This window comes from Harmonia axyridis, chromosome 1 (genome assembly GCF_914767665.1).
Source record: "Harmonia axyridis chromosome 1, icHarAxyr1.1, whole genome shotgun sequence".
In the NCBI taxonomy this organism is placed as follows: Eukaryota; Metazoa; Arthropoda; class Insecta; order Coleoptera; family Coccinellidae; genus Harmonia; species Harmonia axyridis.
Genome location: NC_059501.1, coordinates 73,079,597 through 73,104,021, shown reverse-complemented (window position 1 = coordinate 73,104,021; position 24,425 = coordinate 73,079,597). Strand labels below are relative to the sequence as shown.

General features: G+C 33.7%; 2 protein-coding genes across 2 annotated transcripts; both read right to left on the bottom strand.

The window, feature by feature from the left end:
• Positions 1–976: 976 nt before the first annotated feature.
• On the bottom strand, positions 977–17,560 carry LOC123688752 (homeobox protein ceh-31-like). The gene is made up of 5 exons (XM_045627401.1): positions 17,402–17,560; positions 3,714–3,874; positions 2,788–2,999; positions 2,476–2,660; positions 977–1,377 (listed from the first exon to the last, which is right to left on the bottom strand). Exons 2-5 carry the CDS (start codon positions 3,746–3,748, stop codon positions 1,222–1,224), a joined length of 588 nt encoding a protein of 195 aa, XP_045483357.1. The 5' UTR covers positions 3,749–3,874; positions 17,402–17,560; the 3' UTR covers positions 977–1,221.
• A 1,628-nt stretch (positions 17,561–19,188) lies between these two features.
• LOC123688816 lies at positions 19,189–22,684 on the bottom strand. The gene is made up of 4 exons (XM_045627540.1): positions 22,460–22,684; positions 22,206–22,390; positions 21,400–21,522; positions 19,189–19,345 (listed from the first exon to the last, which is right to left on the bottom strand). Exons 1-4 carry the CDS (start codon positions 22,574–22,576, stop codon positions 19,189–19,191), a joined length of 582 nt encoding a protein of 193 aa, XP_045483496.1. The 5' UTR covers positions 22,577–22,684.
• Between the last annotated feature and the right edge of the window lie 1,741 nt (positions 22,685–24,425).

The window sequence follows — 24,425 nt, the reverse complement described above, 5'->3', positions numbered from 1 at the left end:
GTGTTGAGAAGTTGTCATCATTTCTAACAACTACAGTAAAATATCTCACAGTAGAAAACTTAGTACAACCTTGTATCAATATTTTTATTCACTTTGTCTCGGAACCTTCTGTTTCTCCGTTAAATGGAGTATGGAGTCATAATATTGTATTCACATCGTTCCTCTAGAATTGCAATAAAATGTTTTCTTGAAATACCAATGATTAGAAGTAGCACGAACTTTTTTTTTTGGAGATAATTACTAATAAGTGACTTTTGAGCTGAAATAACAATACGACTTTGGGATTATAATATTTCACAAGATATAGGTGATTTCGATCGTGTTGAAATTTAGGTAGTTATTTGAAAATAATATTAGGGACATTGGAACAAAAGCTAAGTGAATGAATTCAATCGTTAGAGAAAAATTAACACTGAAATTTTGACATCCGTCAGTCCGCCGTATGCCATTCAGAGCTTTTCTCGCTCTCATCAAAGCTTTTTGCATAAAATATGCTACAAAAATAAATTGCTATTCCGCATTGATGCTCTCAACTCAAGAATATGATCCATGAATTTGATGTGCAAATTGAGGAAATAAAATTGATAGAAATTATTTTTCGAAAACTTAACAAGACGTGTACATAAAATTCAAAACATGTTGGTACTGCTACAATCATACTGAATATAATATTTCTCAACGATCACTCTTAGCACTTATAGTTTCGGAGTTAGCAATCTTTGAATAAATAATTTTTCGATATTAACATCATAATCGTCAAATTACTCTGTTCAAGCCCGCTGTATACTTACTCATTGGTTCAATGATTTTTTATGAGGAAATTATGAACCACAGTGTAAATTTAGCAATGTTTCTGTTTTTGTAGGTAAATAATGTATATTCGAATTTAACAAGTTCAACAAAGTTTGAAATATTTTTACGAAAAGCATAAATTAGTACAATTTTCTGAAAATTATTTAATGTTATCCATGTTACCACCCAGTTGTCAACAAATTTATTTGTTTTTATCCTGATTGCTACTCACGTACTGCAACTCATTTAAAATACTAGAGTAAATAATATAGTCATTTCTTTAATCGATAAACTACCATACGTTATATCATAGAATATCTTATATGTATAAATGAACAATATCAACACTACATGCCTGAAAGCATTAAACTATAATATGCCTCAAATCTACATCGTTACAATTATTGCCTGCTGTTTTTGTTCAGTTTTTCAATGCATTGATTCACAAGATCCACTTTCTGTCAATTCGTTTCGCGTATCACTGAGAATCCTCTGCTGCTCCTTCAGAGCTGCCAGTCTTTGGTGTGTCAGCTCTACGTAGCGTTTTCTCCACTTTATCCTTCTGTTCTGGAACCACACTTTCACCTGAAATAAGATCATCATTAGTTGAAGTAAGATAAAGAAATTTTAAAGAACGAAATGAGTTAGACGACGTCGAGGAGAAAGACGTGAACCTCAGTTTGATGTCATGTACACTGGACAGTATGGTATAGGGTGCAATTGCACATGCAAATAGTTCACCTTCAGACTTTTTTCGAGGTAACATGACAGCACTGCGAAACCCTCCAGAAATAGTGGAATCATATTTTCTCCTTTACCTTAACCGGCTCGAGAATTCAATATTTCAGCAAGATAATGCCCGACCTCATGTTGCCAGAGCTAGTTTAAACTTTTTCGAAGCGACCCATGTGAATCTTTTGTCATGGCCGCCCAGATTCCCCGATCGTTCGTCCATAGAGCATGTTTAGGACTTCATGGGTAGAAGACTTGGAAATTTACCTCAGCCTCCACGGAGTTTGGCAGCTCTGAGACATGAAGTACCGGTAGATTGGGATAGTATCCCTCAAGAGGAAAAAGACCATCTTATTGCGGCAATGCCGAGATGTGTTGGGGAGTGTATAGATAATCGCAGTGGATTATTAACAAACTTATTAAAAATGTAAACCCTTCGTTTTTTTCTTCAAATTTAAATCATTCACTCCTTGCTATACTATGTGAGTTTTACCAAAAAAAATTGAAATTCAAACAGCTCCTTCTGTCAGTTAGTATATATTCCATAATGAACTTCGGTGGCACATATTTTGAAAATTAAGATATCAATATAGACTTCCAAATTGTGTTCTCAGAACTGAATGGAATATATTGTAGTAAACGGACTTCTAGGGATGTTATCAGTTTCAGATGCTTGCAGTTATCTTTCATTGGCTTGTTTGTAGATGGCGCCTCTAGCAATTTGCAGTATTCTCTACTTGGAGCATTTTGGTTTGGCACTGTGGATGGCGCTCCACGCTAAGATTCTCATATAAAAGAAATAGAGCAGCGTTTGGTTCCAAGGGAGTGGTACAAAATGGGAGAAACGTTGAAAAATTATTGATGAACCAGAATGCAACACAATATTTGAATCACAAATGCATATGATTGGTATTCTACAAGAGCTAGAGAATCAAAATTACCCCTTCCTACCTGGGCTTCTGTCAAATGAAGTGCGTGTGCTAAATACAGCCTTTCTGGCCCAACCATATACTGCTGTCTTTCAAACTCAGCTTCAAGCCTCTCCAATTGTTCAGGGGTGAAAATGGTCCTGACACGTTTACTTCTGTTTTTCTTTCTTGAAGTTGGCGGATTGTGTCTTTCTTTGTTTTGGTTCTCTGCAGAAATAAATTTATAAAAATCAATTTTCATTAAAATAGAGTGAAATGAATGTTGACAATTTTTTTAACGAATCGAAAAATGGAGCTCTTTTACCACGATATTTTTGGATGAACAACAGCTTACCTGCTAAAATCATTTCGTTCTTCAGACCAAGAATAGCGGCAATCGTGAATTTTTTGTTACTGTATGCCTGTTTCTTATTGAAGGGATCTTCGGTCAAACCCATTGTGCCGGAATTGTCATATCTCTTTTGGATTTCCTGTTGACGTAGACAAAGAAGCTCCGTTGTGGTGTTTATAACGTCTTCGGCATGACAATCTTGTGTAGTTTTGAGTCTGAAATGTAAACATTATTTTTGAAACAATCATCAATACTACTAATGAAAGTGGTTATTAACAATACAAATATTATATTGTGTAATCGCAGTTTCAAACTTCATACAAGATCAACCTTAGAGACTGAACGTACTAAAAGTGGAAAAAAGTTTGAACACAATAATCATCAAGTTCAATTTGGAAAGACTAATACTAATTTTTCACTCATTAGATGTAGTGAGGAAAATGCAAGACTGGTGGCTAAAGATGTAAATAATGTTTATGATTCTTATACTCTAACAGCCAATTACGTGATTTTTCGAATCCTTTCCGGTAATTTCGATGTCAAAGATGCACCTCGCACTGGAAGGCCGTTTGTTGAAAATGTCGATAAAATCATGGACATTGTCGAGCCCGACCGTCATGTAAGCACTGTTTTGATCGCCCAATAGGTGAAGTTTGCACAAAAAACCGTTGGAAGGATTTGCATAAGGCTGATCTCATGAAGAAGCTTGATGTATAATATAGGTATCACACGAATTAACACAAAAAATCTCAAGGTGAACTCGGAACTGTACTGTACAACAATTGGACCTGAAGGAAGCAATTGCTCAAGAGCGCACAGCTTTGGGTAATAGGAGAGGAATTGTGTTCCATCAGGACAAATCCAGAACACACACATTGATAGTGACTCGCTAGAAGCCACATGTCCTTATGAAATATTTATGTACTCACATGTGAGATTTGTCTCTTGATGATAACCAATCCATGTTGAATCAGAGTCGATAATTGGAGAAAAATGTATCTCCAGAGGCAATGCCACCAGAAAAATTCGTTAACTGAATAGAACATGGAGCTTTTGACCCTGTCAGTGGAGAACTGATGAACTTGGAGGCCTGAAATGAAAGGTAACAATTTTACTACAGAACAAAGAGTGAGAATATAAATATAATGATATAAAGTTGGGATCAATCTTTGTGATGCTCCTAATTAAAATTGTACTGTTGAGTCCATAAGAAATCCCTTCGAGCTAGAAAAAAATGAATGGTACAGTTTTGGACTCCATTTTTGAGTGAATTGATTCAGTGAAAACCGCAAACTTATAAGTTTAGCTCTTTTCAAGTAATAGAAAAAAATTGAAAAATGGAGTGAAATAAAAAGTTTCCATAACTTCTTTATTAATGGTGCAATAAACATGAAACAAAAACCTTCTACAGGCAATTTTTCTAGTATCATTTATTTTTTCCTTTGGTCACATTTGAAAAACAACAATTATCAATTTGAAAAAACCTAGGTGGCCACCGAATAATTTAATTGTCTGAAGTTCACAGGTTATGGTTTTATGGTTCTTGAGATACTATCAGTGATCAGCCTGTGGGTACGTACGATTGAATAGTTCAATACTTATTTCTGGGGGTAACTAACGATGCTTCCAGAACGAAATTTTGCATAAAAGTTGGAATTGTTATTATCAAGGCAACATAATTTGGAACGGCCATTTTTATACAACCCATACAGAAATTTGAAATTTCGCCTATGAAAGAAGTCAATCACAGCATTTAAGATCCGAACCTACCCTGAAAATTTCAAGTTCGACAGTTATCGTGTTTGCGGACGGCTAGTTGGACAGACAGAATATACCTATAATTTTAGTGCCTATAATGAACAAAAAATGAATACAACGTTGTGATTGAATTTCGTGTAACTAAACTAAAAATATTCTAGCTGATATCATAGAATACTTATTCGTATTACTAGATACTAGGCAGCAAAGTAGTAGATTGACTGCCGCGGCTGATAGTTCATAGCCGAGCGTAGCAAATCTAGGAATTCAGACAAGGCAGTCAATCTACTTTACTGCCAAGTTGAACATATAATTTTATCTTCGACTGTTTATAATATTTAGGATATTGTATTTACAAATTATTACAATTCCCATAATCTTTTCTTTTTTTCTGTAGTGATAAATTTAAACGAAATTTGATAGAAATCGCAATTGTTGGAAAGGTTGATTGCTATGGAAATTTATATGTCCATAATAATTAAGATGTCTAAAAACATGGTGTATGCACTCGTCAATTTTTTTAAGCAATGACATTCGACCAAATTGAGAATATTAGTTTTATTTCGTGCCGGCGCTGCAATGTCGTACCTGTTTAAATCTTTTTTCTTTTGATTTTGATTGGATACATCAATTAAAACCCGATCCTGGCCAATCAAAAGCGATGTGTAACCGCGTATGATCGTGTAAAGTCGTGAAACAAAATACAAAACGTTTACTTGAATGAATTCAAATATTTGAAATAGAGAGAGAGAGTTTATTGGTGTTCATTGGTAATACAATTTCAAGAACTGCTTACACAGGTCAAAACTGTGATGAAAGATATACATATAGGTACATAATGGTACAGAACTCATAAATAATAAATAACAAGAATCTTGATTTGTTGATACCGCTACTACAATTGATATAACGAAGCTTATAACTAATATTGTCAAAATTGTCAAAACAAAATCTAATCTGTCCAAACACCAGGTTTTTAGACATCTTAATAATAATTAGGCATAGGATGATTGATATGTGTCTTGTAAAATCGATATTTGCTGTCAATCGGAGGAAATAGTTATCTGTTTTTCTTGGCAGCAAAATAGTAGATTGACTGCCGCGGCTGATAGTTCGCTAAGGCAGTCAATCTACTTAGCATAATATATTTATATTACGGACAAAGATAGCGACTTAGAAGTACTTATTTCTCCAAAAAAAAAGGGAGGTGGCAAAATATATTGATTGTCAGAAAATGTAAAATGTTTTATTCCCATTGAGCATAATCATTTTAATGCCTAGGCAGAAAAAGTAATACTTTGCTGATTGATATGTGCATTACATAATGAAATTTCAGTTGTGTTATGGGTTTCATTACGTAAAATGGATTCAGAGGTGAAGTAGCTTCAAAGATGAAGCGATCGTAAAGAAAAATTCATTATTATTGTCATTGAACATATTTACGCTATAAAATATTCATTGTCATAAAATCCCTCTGAAACGATAACAATCAAATCAAATCGTTTGCACCACCACCAACGCCGCCCAAAAAAAAAAATCACGATCGTCAATCAACCCCCGTTTACATCTGTCCCCGGCGCCGCTCAACTCGGCAACTCATAAACAAACATCAAATGAATTTTCCACGCTCAAAAAGCCATATCTACCCCCGTTACCGTCGCCTAATGAAACAACATCAGTCATGACAAAGGCAATAAACGTATAAAACCGATACATAAGATTTGTCGGAAAGTAAGGAAGGAATTCGACGTATGCCTGCTATTGAATACGGGACCCACTCGACTTTTAATAAAGGCGCAATTAGCCTTCATCCCCTCGTGCAGGGGTTGGAAACCTCCCCTCCCCGCGATACAGCCATACTGGCGTCCTACGAAATGACATTCGCGGGTATGTCAGATATTCTTTAGAGATTGCGTCCTTTGTAGCTCAGTCAAATTATTTCATTTGATTAAAATTTTTCGGGATGCCTCACTGGGATTTATCGGGTCGTGAATGTTATAAGCGGGATGACTATTCGACCTGATAATAGGGGTTGTTGGGTGCTGAAGTGATGTGACGCGATATTATTAGGGTAATACTTGGTGGAGTTAGGGTTATTAGGGGGACATATTGGTTGGGAGTCATGTAGTGTAGGGTTTTGAGTTTATTATTTCTTGTAATGGACTTTTGGGATTAGTGAGAAAGAAAGTTTTTGAGCGGTCGTTTCCCGAACAGATGGCGTTGTCCGTAACACGATGACTCTCGAAAGGAATTACCTAGGAACTTAAACAGAATATAGTTGTTTGTCTCATAACAATGATTTTTATTGAAGAGCATTTGAATGTAAAAAGTCAAACCTCAAGCAGAATTTCATGTTGATAGCGTTACCAGAACTAGAGAAAAAGATACCGCACACTTCATTAGGAAAAGTGGTCTGATATGTTATAGTCCAAGTCATTCCAAACAATAGTTATCTATTTTACTAGGCAGCAAAGTAGTACTGCCGAGTTAAACATATTTTTTTTTCTTCGATTATTTATACATGTATATAGGATATTATCTTTGCAAATTTTCAAAATTACCACAATTTTGGTAGCTTGGGAAATGTATATGTCCATAATGATTTAGATCGACAAATAATGACATATCTGACAGTTTTTTTTTTGAAAAAAATCGGATATTTTCATATTAGAGACAGCGAATCAAAAGTTATTACTACTCCAGAAATAAGGAAGGTGGCAAACAATATTGATTGTCAAAAAATTTTGAATGTGTTATTCGCATTGAGAATAATAACTTTGCTACCTAGGCAGGAAAGTAGTTACTTTTAGGGATTCACGGCTTGGCTTGATATTCAAGTCACTTGAATCAAGCTCAATCTCAAGTAACTTGAGCTTTGAAATATACTCAAGTTCAAGTCAATTGGTAGTTTTTCAATGTCAAGTCAAGTATCTATTCAGTTAAGTTCTTGACTTAACATTGAAACTCTAGTTCTTTCAATTAGGGTAATAGTGAATTCTGTTTATATTGGTTGGACTGCCATGTGTTAGTTATTGTACAGGTATCTCAGTGCATAGGCGGTTTGGATTTTAATTGCAGGAAATGTTGACAAACGCAGCGAAGCGGAACAACCTTACGTTGTTTTTAAAAGTCAAGGATGAAATATGAAAAAGCGACCAGCAAACTGAGCCGAATTGCCGCCTCTCAAACGATCGCTCCACTGTTTTAATCCTAACACCGGACCTGTTTTCCATTGTTGAATAATACAAAATGTTATTCTGAATTATTATCACTATTTGGAGTTATTAATATGAAGTACTATTGAAAGCATTGTTCTTTGTTGTTGTTACATTTGATCAATTATGCAGTGTGTCCCCGCTAGCTAATTACATTTTTCCAAGTTCAATCTATTCGAAAATGGTTACAAAACGCCATAGCAATCTACCATCAAAAATTTTTTTATGAATGCTATTCTAGACCCGATAGTAAATCACATCCGCAAATATAAACACGGTGCTCCTTTCGGAAGAAAGGAGCAAAAGTTATATGTTCCGCACTGAAAAATATTTTTGTCAGTGCTTCCCTACTCTGTTTAATTTGATATTTCTTCCATTGTAGTAGAATATCGTTTCACGTATGAGAGAAATAAAAAATAAAAGAATCTTCGAATAAATATCAATATGATACCAAAGAGAAAAGCACTGATGAAAGTTGGAAGCTTTAGTACAATTATTCGAATTCATATTGATGTAATTTTTTCAAAAAATATGAACTTCCAAAACAATTATTTCACAACCAAGTAAGTAGTAGATATATTCTTGTTCGTATTTACCATTCACTGTTTACTTTCATAAAAAAATTCAATTGACCACGTTTTCTAATATTGCAGGTTTTCATTTCAAGTTTTGTGAACACAATTTGATTGTGCATACTTTCTGGACAATTAGGTAATTTTCCAAATATGTGGACTGAAGTTCCATCATTAAGGAATACAATTACACTAATCTGCAGAGTGAAAATAGAGTTAGAGTTTAGCACATTCTCATTTATCATTTGATTGAAAAAATGTTTTCGAGGAAACCTGAAAGCTTATGAAAAAAAATCCGAGAATACCTGGGTCATCTTGTATTGTTTCTGCTCTTTCTTCATCCAATCAACACACATTTAAGAACGACACATCTTTCTATCAGAAGATTTCAGCCGAACCGGGGGAGATAGTCCATACTTGAGTCCGCCACGGTCGAGTCAGCAATCGGTCTAAAATGACTTCATTCTTTTCGATATTCTCCTCGAAGTCTTTGGTTTCAATGCTATAAACACGAACTTTTGCACTCTGCTTGGAATTGATATTTTTCAAAAACACGTAATATTCCTAAATTTAACCACGAATTCATCACCATTAAGTGAAACCTCATCGTTTGTGATCAATCATTAATTAAATTAGTAATAGACATCGGTTCAGGAAACAATTGCTCAAAAATATGAACACTCATAGTTTATTCTCACAGAAGCAACAAGAGAGTGATTATAGTTGGATTTGACCAAGGATTTTCCTCGGGATTTTCCATTGATGAATGTTGTGAAATTAATATAATTTTCGTCCCGGAATTGCCAAATAGTACGCCAAAATATAATATTAACTTAAAACCGAAGGATAATAGCTGATTTTTACAATTATATTGATTGTGTTGAAGATTTGCACAACGAACAATAAAAGCAAGTTCATGGCTGGTGTCATGATGTGATAATAACCCTTAATTTAACATGCCTAACTACCGATAAAAGAGGGTGGAATATTTGAAAGGGGAGAGTAGCAATAAATGTCTAGTTGGAACGGTTATATATGACACTTATAAGTGGGTAATTTTTACGAGCCGTGTTATTGTTGTTTAATGATTCATCACTTTTCGGATGGTATATGATATTTGGCTGTGTCTGGTCATTCCATTATTAATTTCAAAGCTTCAAATATTATCTAATTTGCAACTGAAGTAGTGATTCAAACACAGGTGGAAATTTTATGTTGATCGAATTACCAGAACCATAGGAAATTCTAGAAGATTATAAAAAAAATATTACCAAAATGATGGAGTTGGGATTTTGGATGTTTATATGAATTAACAATTTAAAGCCCCCTACAGAATTTCAAACTGATCAAATTATCGGAGCCATTGAAAATTTGAGAAAAAAATTGGAAATTCCTACTATCTCTGATGTGATTACAAATCAGATCGTGATCATTTTTGAGCGTGTATGTATATGATATAGAAAAGCTATTGTAAACTTTGAGAAAATTATGTGTGGATAGCGTTATCATGATTTTTAAGAAAGCATGATGAATATTGAAAAAAAAAGTACCTATACTAGAGTACAGGTATACACGAAAATGTAAACATTTTAGTGATTTCTATTACAATAAAGTTGAGGTTTTGCAAATTTAAAAAAATGACAATGTCAAGCATCGTGCAAAATTTGTATAGATAGTTACATCACAATCACAGAAAATTCATGCAGAATAACAAAAGCAATGGTGAAAGGGTGAATGGTGCTTTCATTTTTTATATGATCGTGAAAATAGTTCATGAAGATTATTGAAAAGTTGAAAATATTTTCGTTAAGTTAAAAATATACCTATATCTTCAGTTCTTAGAATCATAGTTTGCATTTTTCCTTTACTCATGCACCATGTAGATGCAAGCAATTCCCATCAGGCATAAAATTGCAATTATTCATTATAATACGAAATCTGGCACCGAAAATGCGGCTCAACATGTACAGTCTTCAGATGGGTTGCAGGGGACATTGAACTCCCAATATCTCATAATTATAAGCCTGGTACCACATCAAAAACGAAGGAAAGAATTATGGGTAATCCCAATCGAACTGGTCAATGCATGGATAATATTATAGGCTTGTAACATATATGGATGGATCAAAAATTTTTTGAACTGGAAAATATGTGGATTTCGTTATAAAATATCAAATTCAATTCAGTTTTCTCAGTTCGTGATTGTTTTCTGCCTTCTGAGGGTCGAGTTTTCCTCATCAAACCATTTCAAATTTTTTTGTTATTCAATTGAATTGAAATTTTTTTCTTATTTCTCATATTCATATTTTCATTTTGCTTACACAACTGTAATGTGAATTATCAGATATAGCATAATGAATTCAATAATAACACTTCACTCAATAAGTCCCAAAAAAAATACATTTATTCAAAAATCATCTGATTTTTCATTAGGATTATGAGTTGAGCCTAGCTGAATTCCTCTTGATTGATAGATAATAAAGATACACTGTAAGATTTAAAAGATGAAAATGATAAAAACTCAAAATTACAGATGCATTGTAGTCAAAATATCCTGGTTCATTTTCAACCATGAAAATTTCTTCTGCAGTAATTTCAAGAATGATCTTTGAAAAAATCTTCTTATTTTTATTTGAATACTTCAGAATCAGAAATGAAACATTTCTTAGGTGAATGCAACATTTCGTTAGAATATTTTCAAAAATTAAACAATTTTTCTTCAAAATTTTGATATCTCAGAATCCATCCATCAGATTTCACTGAAATTTTGACTGTATATCAAGTCCATCGGTAAAATGAGTAATCCAGAATTTCAGTATTTTTCAATGAAAAAATTGCCCAGATCATTAAGTTTTTTAACTTCGAAGATCAAACTGATTTCTGTCGAATTTTTGCTGATATTTGCAGGGTGGGTCGAAAAAAGCAAATACACAAGATGAAACAACAAAGGCTGAGTTTTCGTTTGGTGTGAAGTTTATGGCAAGAAGACACAGCATTATTAAAAAAAAAAAACTCGTCAACTTCAAAACGAACGATTTCATTTGAAATATATGAATTTCATTGCATAAAATGAATAAGTGCGACAAACTTCAGAAGGTGATTCTGCATGAAAAATAATGATAGTTTGATATGAAATTTTTTTGATGAAAAACACTCTGATATATTTGTTGCACTTGCATACCCAGAACGATGGAATATATCGAAAGGGAAAATATCAAAATATTGAAGCATGCACATAGTTTTTTTGTCTCTTTGTACCAGAAAAATGATAAGTGACAGTTTGATAAGTATCTGTAGGGAATCTATCGATTCCTTCGAAGTCCGAGAACTGAAGAATTCGGTGTACAAACTTAGGATTATCAAAGCCACACCCCTAAGGGATCCGTAAAAAGGCTTTGCTAATGGTCGAATGGAAAACAGTCCGAATTGAGTCCAGACCAGTCTACGAGAAAGAATCTACATCCGCAACATATGTGCAACACTTGCACCGACAACGAGAAGAGTAAAGACTTTCACATATTGTCCCGAGACCGGCGAAAAACTGCCTGCGACCGAGCCGCAATGACCCAAGTGTCCAGCGACCCTAAGAATCGATTAGATAAATTATCATCTTCTCCAAACTTTTTTAGTGGGTTGGAAATAAATTGAATAATTGTTTTTATCCCGTTTTTTCATTTCCCTACATTGTCCTTGGTGAACTACTTTAGTCACAGTATAAGGACCACAACCCATATATCCTTCTCTGTTTTCCCATCTTGTCAGTTCACAGGATGAAAGTTATAATAAAATTAATAATAATTTAGATATTCCATTCTTCTTCACGTCAGTATTTTTTCGGATAGACCTCGTACATATACCCTTATCTCATCTTGGCTAATTCACGAAATTGGATTCGGGAATCACGGTTCCACAGCCACCATAGGCATTCCAGCTTCATTCCACTGTAATGATGAGGGGTTAAATCGACTGAAAATCCTCAGGCCACGCCCCCAGACCTGCGTCCGCCTCCATAATATAACTTTATGGCTGGAAAATATTCATTCCGAACCCGTAAACATTCCTCGTAAATTTGCCGGTGTTTTCAGGGCGCCATTTGTCTGTAGCGCCGCAAATCTGTTGGGAATTCTGTCGAGATTTGAACGAGATCGGATTATTGAGTGCTGTTTTGCAGGTGGCTTAAGGACACAGTAATAGAGTAATTATTGCTGAAATATTGGTAGTTCATAAGAGGTGTGCACCATAATTGATGAAAAAAACGAACCTGACTTTTTTCTATATATTTTGGGAACTAGAACTTTCAAAATCTGTTATTTCATTAAACTTTGCAAAAAGACGTTCCTGGATAATAGCAATAATCAGCCGGAAACCTTCCTGCAGAAAAAATTGAATGCTTCAAAATGTACTGGGATCATAAGGTTCTCACTTACAAAACAGTTCCTTGCAATAGGTTATTAGTCGATAAATATCAGAATCCAGCAATAGTCATCGACGTCACAATCCTAAATATGAAAAGCGTTCGTCAAGAGGAAGTAAAAAAAATAAGAATAAAATATAAGGACTTTAAATTTTAGAGTAAACGCCAGTTTAGAACGTTTTCAAAATTTAAGGGCGGCATTTCAAATTTCAATCTTGATGAACACAAATCACATGAGAAGAAATTCAGAGTACCGAAAGGGATTTAAATCGGTAAGCAACAACAGGAAAGAATACCGACACATTTAATTGACGTCAAAAACCATCAAAGATGCCGCATTATATGCATTATACTCATAAATATCCAGATATCACGCAATCCCATCATATTGCTGTTTACGAGTTATTGACGCTAAAAAAACACATGCACTCATCAGGCTTGTAGGCGTTCGCTTTGCTGAACGTTGCCGAATTTTATTGCCAATTGGGGCGGCTTCTGGATTATTTTTCTTTTCAACTCTTCGATCAGAATGTTGAATGGAATGCAAACTATACGAGAAACGATTCCATTTCACCATTTCCTACATACCCTCCTCAATAAATATAATATATAGCCGAGTGCTAAATGAAGCTTATTTTATTATATTTATAAGTTTCATTATTTCATGTCGCATTTCATTATCTTATAATTTTGTCAAATTGACTAGTGTTGGGCGTGAGCGCATTCGAATTCAAAATAATGGTTCATCTTCATTCGCATAATCGGATTGATTTACTCGATAAGATAAAGAAAAAATAATAAAATGTTCAAGCTTTTTATAAGAACCGGAAACCGCAGTACCCGCTCTAAAGAGGTGACAAATAATGGAGAGCGGCAACATCTACTTTTGCGAGAAATCTGTATTCTTAGAAAAATGAATTAATAGTATATTATTCAACGAGCGGTAATGTAGGTCCTAACTCACGCAGATGAAATTTGCAGCACGAGCCACAGGTGAGTGCTGTAATTCAGTAAGTGAGTTATGACCATTACCGCAAGTCGAATACTATACTTTATCTACGACTATATCAATAAATACTAAGAAACAAAATACAGATTTAGAATATAGACACCACAATCGAACTAGCTTCGGCTAGCTCGAATCCAGTACAGAGTACAAAGATAGAACTTTATTGAAAAACCTTAATAGTTGCCTATAACAATGCATTAAAATATACCAAAAAACATTCCCTGTAAATGATGACTTAATGCTCTTACTGCTACACCAATTTTGAAAATTTTTGTAGAATCCTTCATATATCTTTCGGGCAAGTAATTTTGTAATGTAACATTAGCCGTTTGTCTTTTGGAAATGTATATATAATATTTTATCTTTACTATCTGAAATAATCGTTTTGAGCAAAAAAATCACAATAATTAAATATCAACTCAATTTGGAAACGTCAAAATTATTAAAGTGACATTCCCTCGGACATTCCTCCCATCAATAACAATAATGGTATGTTCCCTTTCGGCCAATCGAATAGAAACAGAGAAGTATAGAAGCATAGATCCATCTTTACCGATTCATTATAGTGAGTTATAGTAGTGAGTTATTATAACTCACGCTGTTTGTTAATAGATACTATTAATTGCTCAATAGCAGTTGCATAATGAATATAATTCAATAGGAGTAGATAAATATGTTTTACTCTGATTGACAGCAAATATTAATTTTGAAGACACATTTCAATCAGCAAAGTATTACTTTTCCTACCTAGGCAGCAAAGTGAGGACTTTCCTGTCTAGGCAGTAAAATTATTAATCTCAATGGAAATAAAATATTTGTCAATATTTGACAAATCAATATTTTTTGCCACCTCCATTATTTTTGGAGGAGAATATCGCTACCACTCTCTATAAAATATACCGATATTTTGACAAATATGTAGAAATTTCATAAGTTGTTAAACTATGTATAATAATTATGGATATAAACATTTCTATAGAAACCAACTATTCCAACAATTACGATTTCGGTCAAATTTTGTTTTAATTTATCTTCTTCTTCTTCAAGTGCTATCTCTGCGGCGGAGGTCAGCAATCATCATAGCTATCCTGACTATCGCTATAGGAAAAATAAAAAGATTCTGGGAATTGTAATAATTCGAATCTATAAAATCTTCTCAATTGATGATTTCTGTTTCAAATGTTCAGATTTTAGAAGGTGAATTTCATGAATTGGAATTCTCAGTTACGAGGATCAATGGGGTATTTTTATAGATATATAGTCTAAGGGCTTATTATCGAGTAGTATATGAAATTTTCTTCATAATAAATGGGTGAACGCGATTTATATGTATATAACAAAACATAAGTTCAAAGTATTTTATGGTCTATTAGTGAACATAATTGACAATAATATTGAAATATTCAATGTCGTTCTAATTAGTCCACCGTCAAGCAAATAAAATAATTCTAAAGGTTATTGCATCGCATTAAACTTTGTTAAAGTTCAAGAGCTTAGTCGTTTCATTTGAAGATTTAAAATCCACAAATAAAATTAATTTCCGAAGACACATAATATAGGACATCAAACTGAAATTACATATTTGTGATAATAGGACGATCAATGAAATGGTTTCAATAAAGAAGTACCTATAGGAACTATTTCCAACAGTTTCAGGCTTCTGACATTTTTATACACCTTCCATTTATCGTGGAAATGAACTTGTTCTGGAAATAAGTGGGTTTAGTATCAATTTCAAATGGACGAAATGTATTAACTTGTCCAGTTCATGAATCATTTTCATATAGTCATCTGGTAACTACTGAATTATAACAATTGATTTTCCTCTGGGAAAAAAAGCACATTTTATATAATGGTTTATTATTTATTTGTTTTCAAAACTATTTGGAATCCATAGAACATGTAAAAAAAGCAAGATGTAAAATGAAAAGAAGAGCTTTCAAACCTTGAAAAATTTATAATTCCGAAACTAATTTAGTTAGAATCTTGCGGTAAAGAATTATTTATTCAGTACAACGAAAGCATTACAGTTTTGTGATTTCACTTTTCTCTGTAAAAATGAATTTTTCAAATTTGACTACTTGATTTTTTGCCTTAAAAATTCATGAATCAGAATCATGAGCTTGAAGAATGAATGCGGTACCACAACTGATTTTTTCAAATAAATATCATGGAAATAGTTCTGATAGTTTTCTTGAGAATACTTGCGTGGTTTTGTTTTATAGAATTCTAATATATTCCAAAAACAAATATGTTTTTGAAAACAATAAAATAAAAAATGAATTCTGTTTGATTTGTGAATTTTTTTTCCATCAGGAAACCGATTTACAATTCAGAATTGGAATTATTTAGCTTACCAAGGAGCTTTTATAATATTACATAAAGGCCCTGCAAATATGATGAAGTGAAAAAATTTGTGTTTCATTTGACGTTAATCATGAAAATATTCAAAATATGAGAATTAAAAATTACATAGGTTTGCAGTAATTGCTATTTTTGTCGAACGATTTTGAAGTTTTCTAATAGGAAATAATAGAACAACTAAATCTTTCATTCAAATTCTCCTCAATCATAACGAAGTGAGAATTTCCTCTTAGATTAAAGTTTTTTAAATGGACTTAATTGAATTTACTAAAAGACTAACGGTTTTTGACAACAGCATTTTATGTGTATATTGATATTCTGACTAACTAAAAATTCGAAGGTCTAATACAAATACCCTTGAATATTCAGAAGTGCATCCTGAAAATGCATGGTAAAAAATACACTTTTTCTAGTAAAGAGATCTACAAAATATCCGAAGTACTGGATGTGAGACAGATTTATGCTTGTAAAATAGCAGCAAACATTTACCAGAAAAAAATACCTCTTGCACTGAAAGAACATAAATATTCGACTAGAACAGAAAGGGACAATTATGAAAGACCAAGAGCGGAAAAAAGAATAGGACAAAGATGCTGTACATACATCGCCTCAAGACTGTACACCCAAATACCAATAAATATAAGAGAAATGAGAAATTTGAAAAAGTTCAAGAAAGAAATGAAAAATTGGTTAATTAGAGAAGATAGAACATTTTATACACAATCTTATCAACTCTTCATAGGTTGAGTTGGTGGTATTTTTAAAGAAATGAAATGATGAAATAAAATTCACAGGATGAGTAAAATTCCCGATAATGAAAGAAAAAAAAAATCCCGATTATGAATGAAATTCCCGATTATGACAAAGAAAAATTCCCAAATGAGACCATTTAGACAAATTTGATTGTGGAATAATGGTGGAAAGAACTTTATTTTATTTTTTTGCTGTCGTTAGAATCATATTTTTATTTAATAGCTGTAAACAGTTATTCTAGAGATAACTCACAGTTTATTTTTTCTGAGTTTAATTTGAAATTGTACTTATTGTATTGAATAAACTCATTTATTATTATTATTATTATTATATAAATGTGAATTATCTTCTATTTCATAGGAATATGAAAGTGAAATCGAATTACCTATCTCATGCACAATTTTGCTGATAGTGGGTAAAACCCAATCCAACTTATCAATTACAGAAAAAAAAGTTGAAAATGAAAAAATTAATTCTCAAGACAAGCTATACACACATACATACACACCAAATACCAAAACTTGAACATTACCCCATCATGTCATCAGGACCAACAGCCACATGATAAACCAAAAACTAATAAGTCAAAGCACAAAAGAAGATGAGAGAGTCTTCACTAACTAGCTCGGCACCAGACTGATAGAGCTATATTACCGGGTTATAATAGCCCAAAATTCACGTAGGTTTATAATTATCCTCTAACGCATTTCGCTACCCCCCTGTGAAAAGCTGCGGAAACTGAATTTTCGGCCATCTGAAAGCCGGGGGAGGTTTAGTGTTTGCCACACCCCCTAAAGCAGGAAAACGGGGTGCTTTCGGTTAACAATGCTCCAATAGCTGCCTCCGAGGAACCCTCAATCTTCGTCGGTTGCACCTACCCACATCCACCCCTGCATCCATGGCAAAAATCAATCCCGGAGGGAGAAGATCAAGTAGGCTCCTTTGTTTCGTGAGATATCTCTGGAAACCTCAGAACGAATACCTGCATGATGCGGCTGTTGGAAAACTTGTTTGGTCTTTTGATTAGTGAGGATGGGTAGCGTTGTTTGTCTTGGATTAAGAGGTTGGTGGATCTTTGGGGAAATGTTGATGAGAGCAGAGATGGTTTTATCGTATGGTTTATTTAATTGATGTCGTTGGGTTGGATCTACTGATGGTCGCAAATTCGAAAACAATTCTAATTCAAATTTAACAAATGGTTACACTATTACACTATTAAGAGCTATTCGACACAAGCTGTGCTTGTATGTCATACAACCCCTTAAAATAGGAATGAATAACAAATTCGATACATACTTTAATACTACCTCATGAGTGATTTTTTGAGAATCTGACGATGCCTAGGAATCCAATGTTACCAATACTGAAGGTATTATTATATTTCTAAGTATCGTAGACGATCTAACGTTAACTGCCAACCTTCATAGTCTCGATCACCGTAGGAAGGTTGGAGACTTATGCCTTTTTTACAGATACTACCACGGAAGGTGTTCTGCTGCCATTGCCTCCATGATTCCTCCAGGGGCTCAATTTGATCGACGAACAAGGCTAGCCGATAATAGTCACCAGTTTGTCGTGCATCTTTCTACAGCTAGAAGATTTTTCAGATAGATGTTTTCAAAGTTTTCATTCTAAACTGTATTTGAAAGTACAAAATATTGGTAATGAGGGTAACATTTCCTTGTATACTGTTTACCTTGAACTCAGTTTTTTGTTCACAGCCTTGAAAAGAGGAGAAAAGTCCTCAAAACGTTGGCGTTTTTGTAATTGGCATCAAATAAAGTCCACATTCCTGACAACCTTTCAATTTATTTCTAATATCACAGCAAAAATTCCTTATGGCGCAGCAACGAATACAGAGTAAAATCAGCCTGTATATACATTTTAAGATTATTTCTGTGTCTCCTATTTCTCATGTTCCATTTATTTTTAAATAGAACGGGTAGGAGGCTATATAATTTTGGGTCATGATAAAGTGAACTGTGTTGTAATTGAGTTCTTGCAAATCTTGGATATATTATTGCCTGACTGATGGCATATCAAGTTGAATAAGGGTGCTCAACCAGTATTTTCTCTTCTTTATTTGTTTCGAAATGTTTTCATAAACATATATTTGTCTTATATTGAGTAGCTATCGTTAATAAAGTTTGAAAGTACAACTAATATTTAGTTTTTTGTCAACTTTATCTTCTTCTAATTGAAACAATCTTTTCGAATTGGAAAAACCTACAAGTTTTCCCTGTAGGAATTGAAAGGGTAGAAATAATGGTTGAATGTTTTTTTTGCATAGGGTTCAAGGATTGAAAATGCATTCAATTTTCACACAGAATTTTCTTCTTGATCTGAAATAACATCTAACAAATTGCTCTTACACTGGGGATATATTTTTATGCATGAGTCAGGATCTGCAACACCTTGCTTGAAGGCATCCATGTAACTTGTATCATCGTGATGTCTAATTGTTTCTTCCATTGATCTGAAAAAACATATGGTATTTTATTACAAGGCAATATTATCCATTTCTTTGGATATTTATTTGTTTTCTCATTTTAAATATCACAAAAATGCTTTCTAATAAATCAAATAGAATTGCAAATAGTGCTTTACAATCAAGAACTCCGTTCTCTGGTAAGATCGAAACGATTTTACATATAGAATTCTTGAGCATTGCAGAGGATATGACTTACTGTGTACTTTGACGAAATAAACCTTCTTATTTTTTCAGAATAGTTTACTGATATAACAGAATGAACACATATATTGATGATTAGCATTCATTGAATGTTTTTAAAACCATCATTATACAGCAATAGTCATTTATTTGCCAAGCATATTGATTATCTAGATTTTCATACCCTGGGGGCTATGATATCTGTCAGCCTCTTATCAAAGGGATTGCGATTTATCTAATTACTCCTATTATTAAAACAATTTTCAATATTCAGTTCACCATTTCTCACGATAAACTATAATTTCAAACTACACCAATTGGGTACATTTTCAATATGATTTAAAGGTAAATGAAAATGGATAACATATTTCGAGGGATTCACGGCTTGTCTTGATTTTCAAGCTACTTGGCTTGAACTGACTTGACTTGATTTCAAGTCAAGCTCAAGTCAAGTTGTAGTTTTTTAATCACAAGTCAGGTATTCCTTTATCAAGTACTTGAATCATATCAAGCTACTTGATTTTTAGCAGTTTCATTGTGTAGTGTCACATCAATGAAAAAAATTATGAAATGAGAAAGAACCTTGCAAAAAACACTATGATTTATCAAACTTATTGTATGAAAGAACCGAAAATATCAACTTTTGTGAAATAGAAACATAAATTAAATCACTATAAATCATAACAAAATAAGAAATATTGAAAAAATAAAGTTTCTTAGTATTGAAAAACCTGCAGGTTTTGTTTGATTTCATAACTTTCCATCCAGGATCTTAGACACGTGAGGCATCATAGATTTGTCGCCTAACCTAACCTTTTGCAGGTTTTTGTATCTGTGAGAGCAGCTTTGGAAAATTGTCTTTCAACAGGAGCTGAAGATGCTGGCGTTAATAGAAAATCCTTCGCCATGTTGGCCAAATTTGGAAGGATATTTCTGGAACTACCAAAATCTACCAATAGATTTCATAGAAATGTGAAAAAATTATTAATAAAATCATACTGGCGAATGCTTCATTCTCTCGGTGCTCGAGGAATGCCCTTATTTAGCCTAAGCGCGCACGAGATTGCAGAATTTTATATGCCGTGCGACGCGCGCATATCAAGCTGAAGTAATATCAAGTAATAAATAAAACGGCTGATATTTGGAAATGAATGATGAAAAGAAAAAGAAAAATAAGTACAATTTCCAAGTGTAATAATATCATACGATATTAATTATTTATCTGGTTAATGTATCAGCAAAATGCCATCAACATAACATGTCAAAGAGAAGATTTCCACGTCATGACGTAGGAATCACAATCGAAAGTAACCCAAGGAGAATGCATATCATCGAGGGAGAATAGCGATATACCGGTTCCACACTCATTAGGGATCATCAGTACCGCATAACTCTACCCATGATGACAAACAAACGAAATAGCAGGCACCTTATTGAACGCTGGCAGACGCTACTCAGTATAAATTACTGAGTCTGCCAGCGTTCAATAAGGTGCCTGCTATTTCGTTTGTTTGTGATTGATATCAAGTCAAGCAATAAATATCTAAAATCAAGTCAAGTCAAGCTCAAGTATGTTATTTTTCCAGAGCTTGATTTTCGAATCAAGTAGTTGGTTAAAAAGTCAAGCTACTTGGCTTGATGATTTCCTACATATTTCATTGATTTATAGCCGAATTTTAAAATTATCTATGAGGGAATCTTGTCAAAATTGTTTTTTCAACAACTGCTGTTCTTGAAGAGCAGTTCCAATATTCTAAGGAGAAGTGTTCGAAAATATATGCAAATATCCAAGAAGTGTTATATCGTAATACCTTGAATAATATTCTATTTTGATCGATGAAAGAAGTATGGAAACTTACCCGAATATTATGTTTATAACTTCGTTAATAAATCCTCCATTTTGATCGAAATTGGAAGATGCAGCTTCACAAATGGTCCTCAAAACACATTTCTTACTGTACTGATTTTGAACGTACAGAAACCTGAAAATTTTAAATGTACAAAACTGTAATAACGGAAACATGAGTATACAATGCATCCCATACATTTTAAGATGGAATTTTTTCAGTAGTTATAACCACTCATAGAGAAATAAACATAGATAGAGGGCGTATACGTAATTTTTAAATGTCCCCAACATGGTTAGATTACGTTGTCGGATGGATTGTGATATATTTGCAAATCCACAATTTTACTATATCGTTATGATTGTATATTATATTGAAAGAGATTCCCGATTGAATATGCAAATTTGAATATTAGGAATCCGATATTTTTCCGATTTGTCAAAATTCGAATAAGTAGACTGTTTATTATTTTCTGTATCTACCTGCTGAAATCCAAGGTTTGGCAACTATTGTTCTCCTAGTGACTTCGGTTGTTTCCCGTCGTTTTTTCGCTGAAAGTTTGTTTTCTGAAGTTCTTATATATTTAAGTATTTATTTCAATATATTTTGAGCTAATATGAAACGTTGATTCACTATGGGATATAAGAAGTGCGTTCTTTGTGGAGAAACTCGTGTATTAAGTGGAATATCGTAACACTGATATGTTTTCATTTCCGCGCGCTACATGTCAAATTTGATAGTTCATCTTGGGGACAAAATTGGCTTACTGAAAATGACATATGCTCCCTATATCTATGTTTATTACTCTGAGTAATCACCTCTCCAGATAATTCACAATATTCTTATTCTCAAGTTCAGAAGATCTGGCGTGTCTCTGATAGATAGTGTTGCTACTTTGTAGTTGTGTTACATTATTAGGAAGTGCATAGGCAGCTTTATAGACCATCCCGAAAATGACTGTTTCTCGTTGTAGATCCACCGGTATACCAACTCCAGCAATCATCTGAAATTTTCCGAGAAATAATTGATAAATGATAACAACATGTTCGTAAAAATTTATTAATTCCCTTACCTGTATTTTGTCTCCTCCTGGTGGCCATACTAATCGTTTTACTCTATTTGTAGCTAGAGTTTTGAATATAAATGCCGACCACACACCAAACAGTATAATGACAAAATTCGTCTTCATTTCTGAAACCTAAACTGACTGAAGACGTTGAGATAGCAGTCTCGGTTATAGCTTTAGGGCCGTTATGTTTACTGATCGATTAGTACATTTTATGAAATTAGGAAATAACGTTAGTTGTCTCAAGTAGAACATCAATCTTTGAATACATATGGAAGGAGCGGAAACAGTTATTGAGTTTTGGCAAAGAGAATGTAAATTGATAGGAGAAGATGCAACATTTCATCATCGCAAAACTGTATGAATCGTAACTCTTTGATATCTAGAAGGTTGAATTGCATTCATAATTTTGTCATTCATCTGAAAAGTCTTAATATTCCATAAGAAATCAAAATTTTTTGGATAGTTTGAAAGCAGTTCAAATCTTTTAGTAAAAAACAGAATGCTTAAATCAAGAATGGCGAAAAAACAACACATTTTGAATTTTAATTCACAATTTTGGACTGTTTTAACTTCGTGTGCATATGTGAATTGTTTCTTGATTTTTCTCTCTTTCAAAACACCTTGATTGTCAGAGCTAAATAGGCGTAGAACTTTGCTTCCGCCGTTTTTTTCCAAAATTCAAGGCTTCATTGTGAAAAACTTGTTATACATTTATCATTCAAAGTATCCATCGCTGGCCACTTCTTTCTTTCATATTTCGGGCAGCGTACGAATCATGCGTTGAAAAAACTGGTCATTTTTTTAAGTGATCCACAAATCGATCCAATTCTTTTACTTCTTCATAAGACTGTAAATGCTGGTCAGCCAGGCCGTGTCACATTAATCGAAAACAACTGTTAGCCCGAGGGAGCAACGTCTGGTGGGACTTCCCATTTCAAAGTTTCCAAGTAATTCTTGACCACTTTCGCAACATGGAGTCGAGCATTGTCATGCTGTAAAATCAATTTATAATAATGTCTCTCGTTATAGTGTGGCCGTTTGTCTTTCAATTATCTGCTCAAACGCATAAATTGCGTTCGATAACGTTCGCCTGTGATTGTTTCAGTCAGTTTTAACAACTTATAATACACTATGCTGAGCTGGTCCCACTAAATACTGAGCATGACCTTGGAACCGTGAATATTCGGTTTGGCGGTCGACGTGGAAGCATGACCGGGATATCCTCATGATTTTCTGCTCTTAGGATTATCGTAATGAACCCATTTTTCGTGTCCAGTTACAATGCGATGCAGAAATTCCTTTCGTCTTTGCCTTGCAAGCAGATGTTCACAAGCAAACAAACGCTGTTCAACATCTCTCGGCTTCAATTCATATGGCACCCAATTTCCTTGTTTCTGAATCATTTCCATGATACTCAGGCGTTTTGAAATGACTTGTTGCGTCACTTCCAAAGATCCTGCCAATTCTTGTTGCGTTTGACACGAGTCTCAATCAAGTAATGCCTTCAATTCTGCGAATCTTCGAAACCGCCATGCTGTTGTCCCACGTCAAAAACACCGCCTTGAAGCGTGGAAACCACTCTCAGCCCGTTCTCCACTAATAGCGGGCTCACCATAGGTATTTGAGAGCATTCGATGAGCCTCAGTCGCATATTTCTTCATATTAAAGTAGAAAATTGAAACCTTCCGCAAATGACGAGAATTTGGCTCATAATCTGACATGTTTGATCGAGAATAACATTATGATGCAGACACAAATCGACTAATATTTCGACTGCCATCTATTGCAAAACGGCGGAAGCCAAGTTTTACACCAATATGTATATTTATACATCAACAATTTATTGATTATTTTATGAATTTTGATAGAATAGTGTGGAATATATTTCTGAATTTCTGATTTATGAATGATACACACTTTTATGTACCTAATAGGTAGAGACGACTGTGTGTTCAGGGAACGATTGCTG

Coding starts and splice junctions, on each gene's coding strand:
- LOC123688752 (XM_045627401.1), bottom strand. CDS start 3,748: ATGGATTGGTTATCATCAAGAGACAAATCTCACAT. Junction 2,661..2,787: donor GAACGAAATGATTTTAGCAG/GTAAGCTGTTGT, acceptor TTATTTCTGCAG/AGAACCAAAACAAAGAAAGA. Junction 1,378..2,475: donor TTCATTTGACAGAAGCCCAG/GTAGGAAGGGGT, acceptor ATCTTATTTCAG/GTGAAAGTGTGGTTCCAGAA.
- LOC123688816 (XM_045627540.1), bottom strand. CDS start 22,576: ATGAAGACGAATTTTGTCATTATACTGTTTGGTGTGTGGTCGGCATTT. Junction 22,391..22,459: donor CAGGAGGAGACAAAATACAG/GTAAGGGAATTA, acceptor GGAAAATTTCAG/ATGATTGCTGGAGTTGGTAT. Junction 19,346..21,399: donor GTTATAAACATAATATTCGG/GTAAGTTTCCAT, acceptor ATGTTTTTTCAG/ATCAATGGAAGAAACAATTA.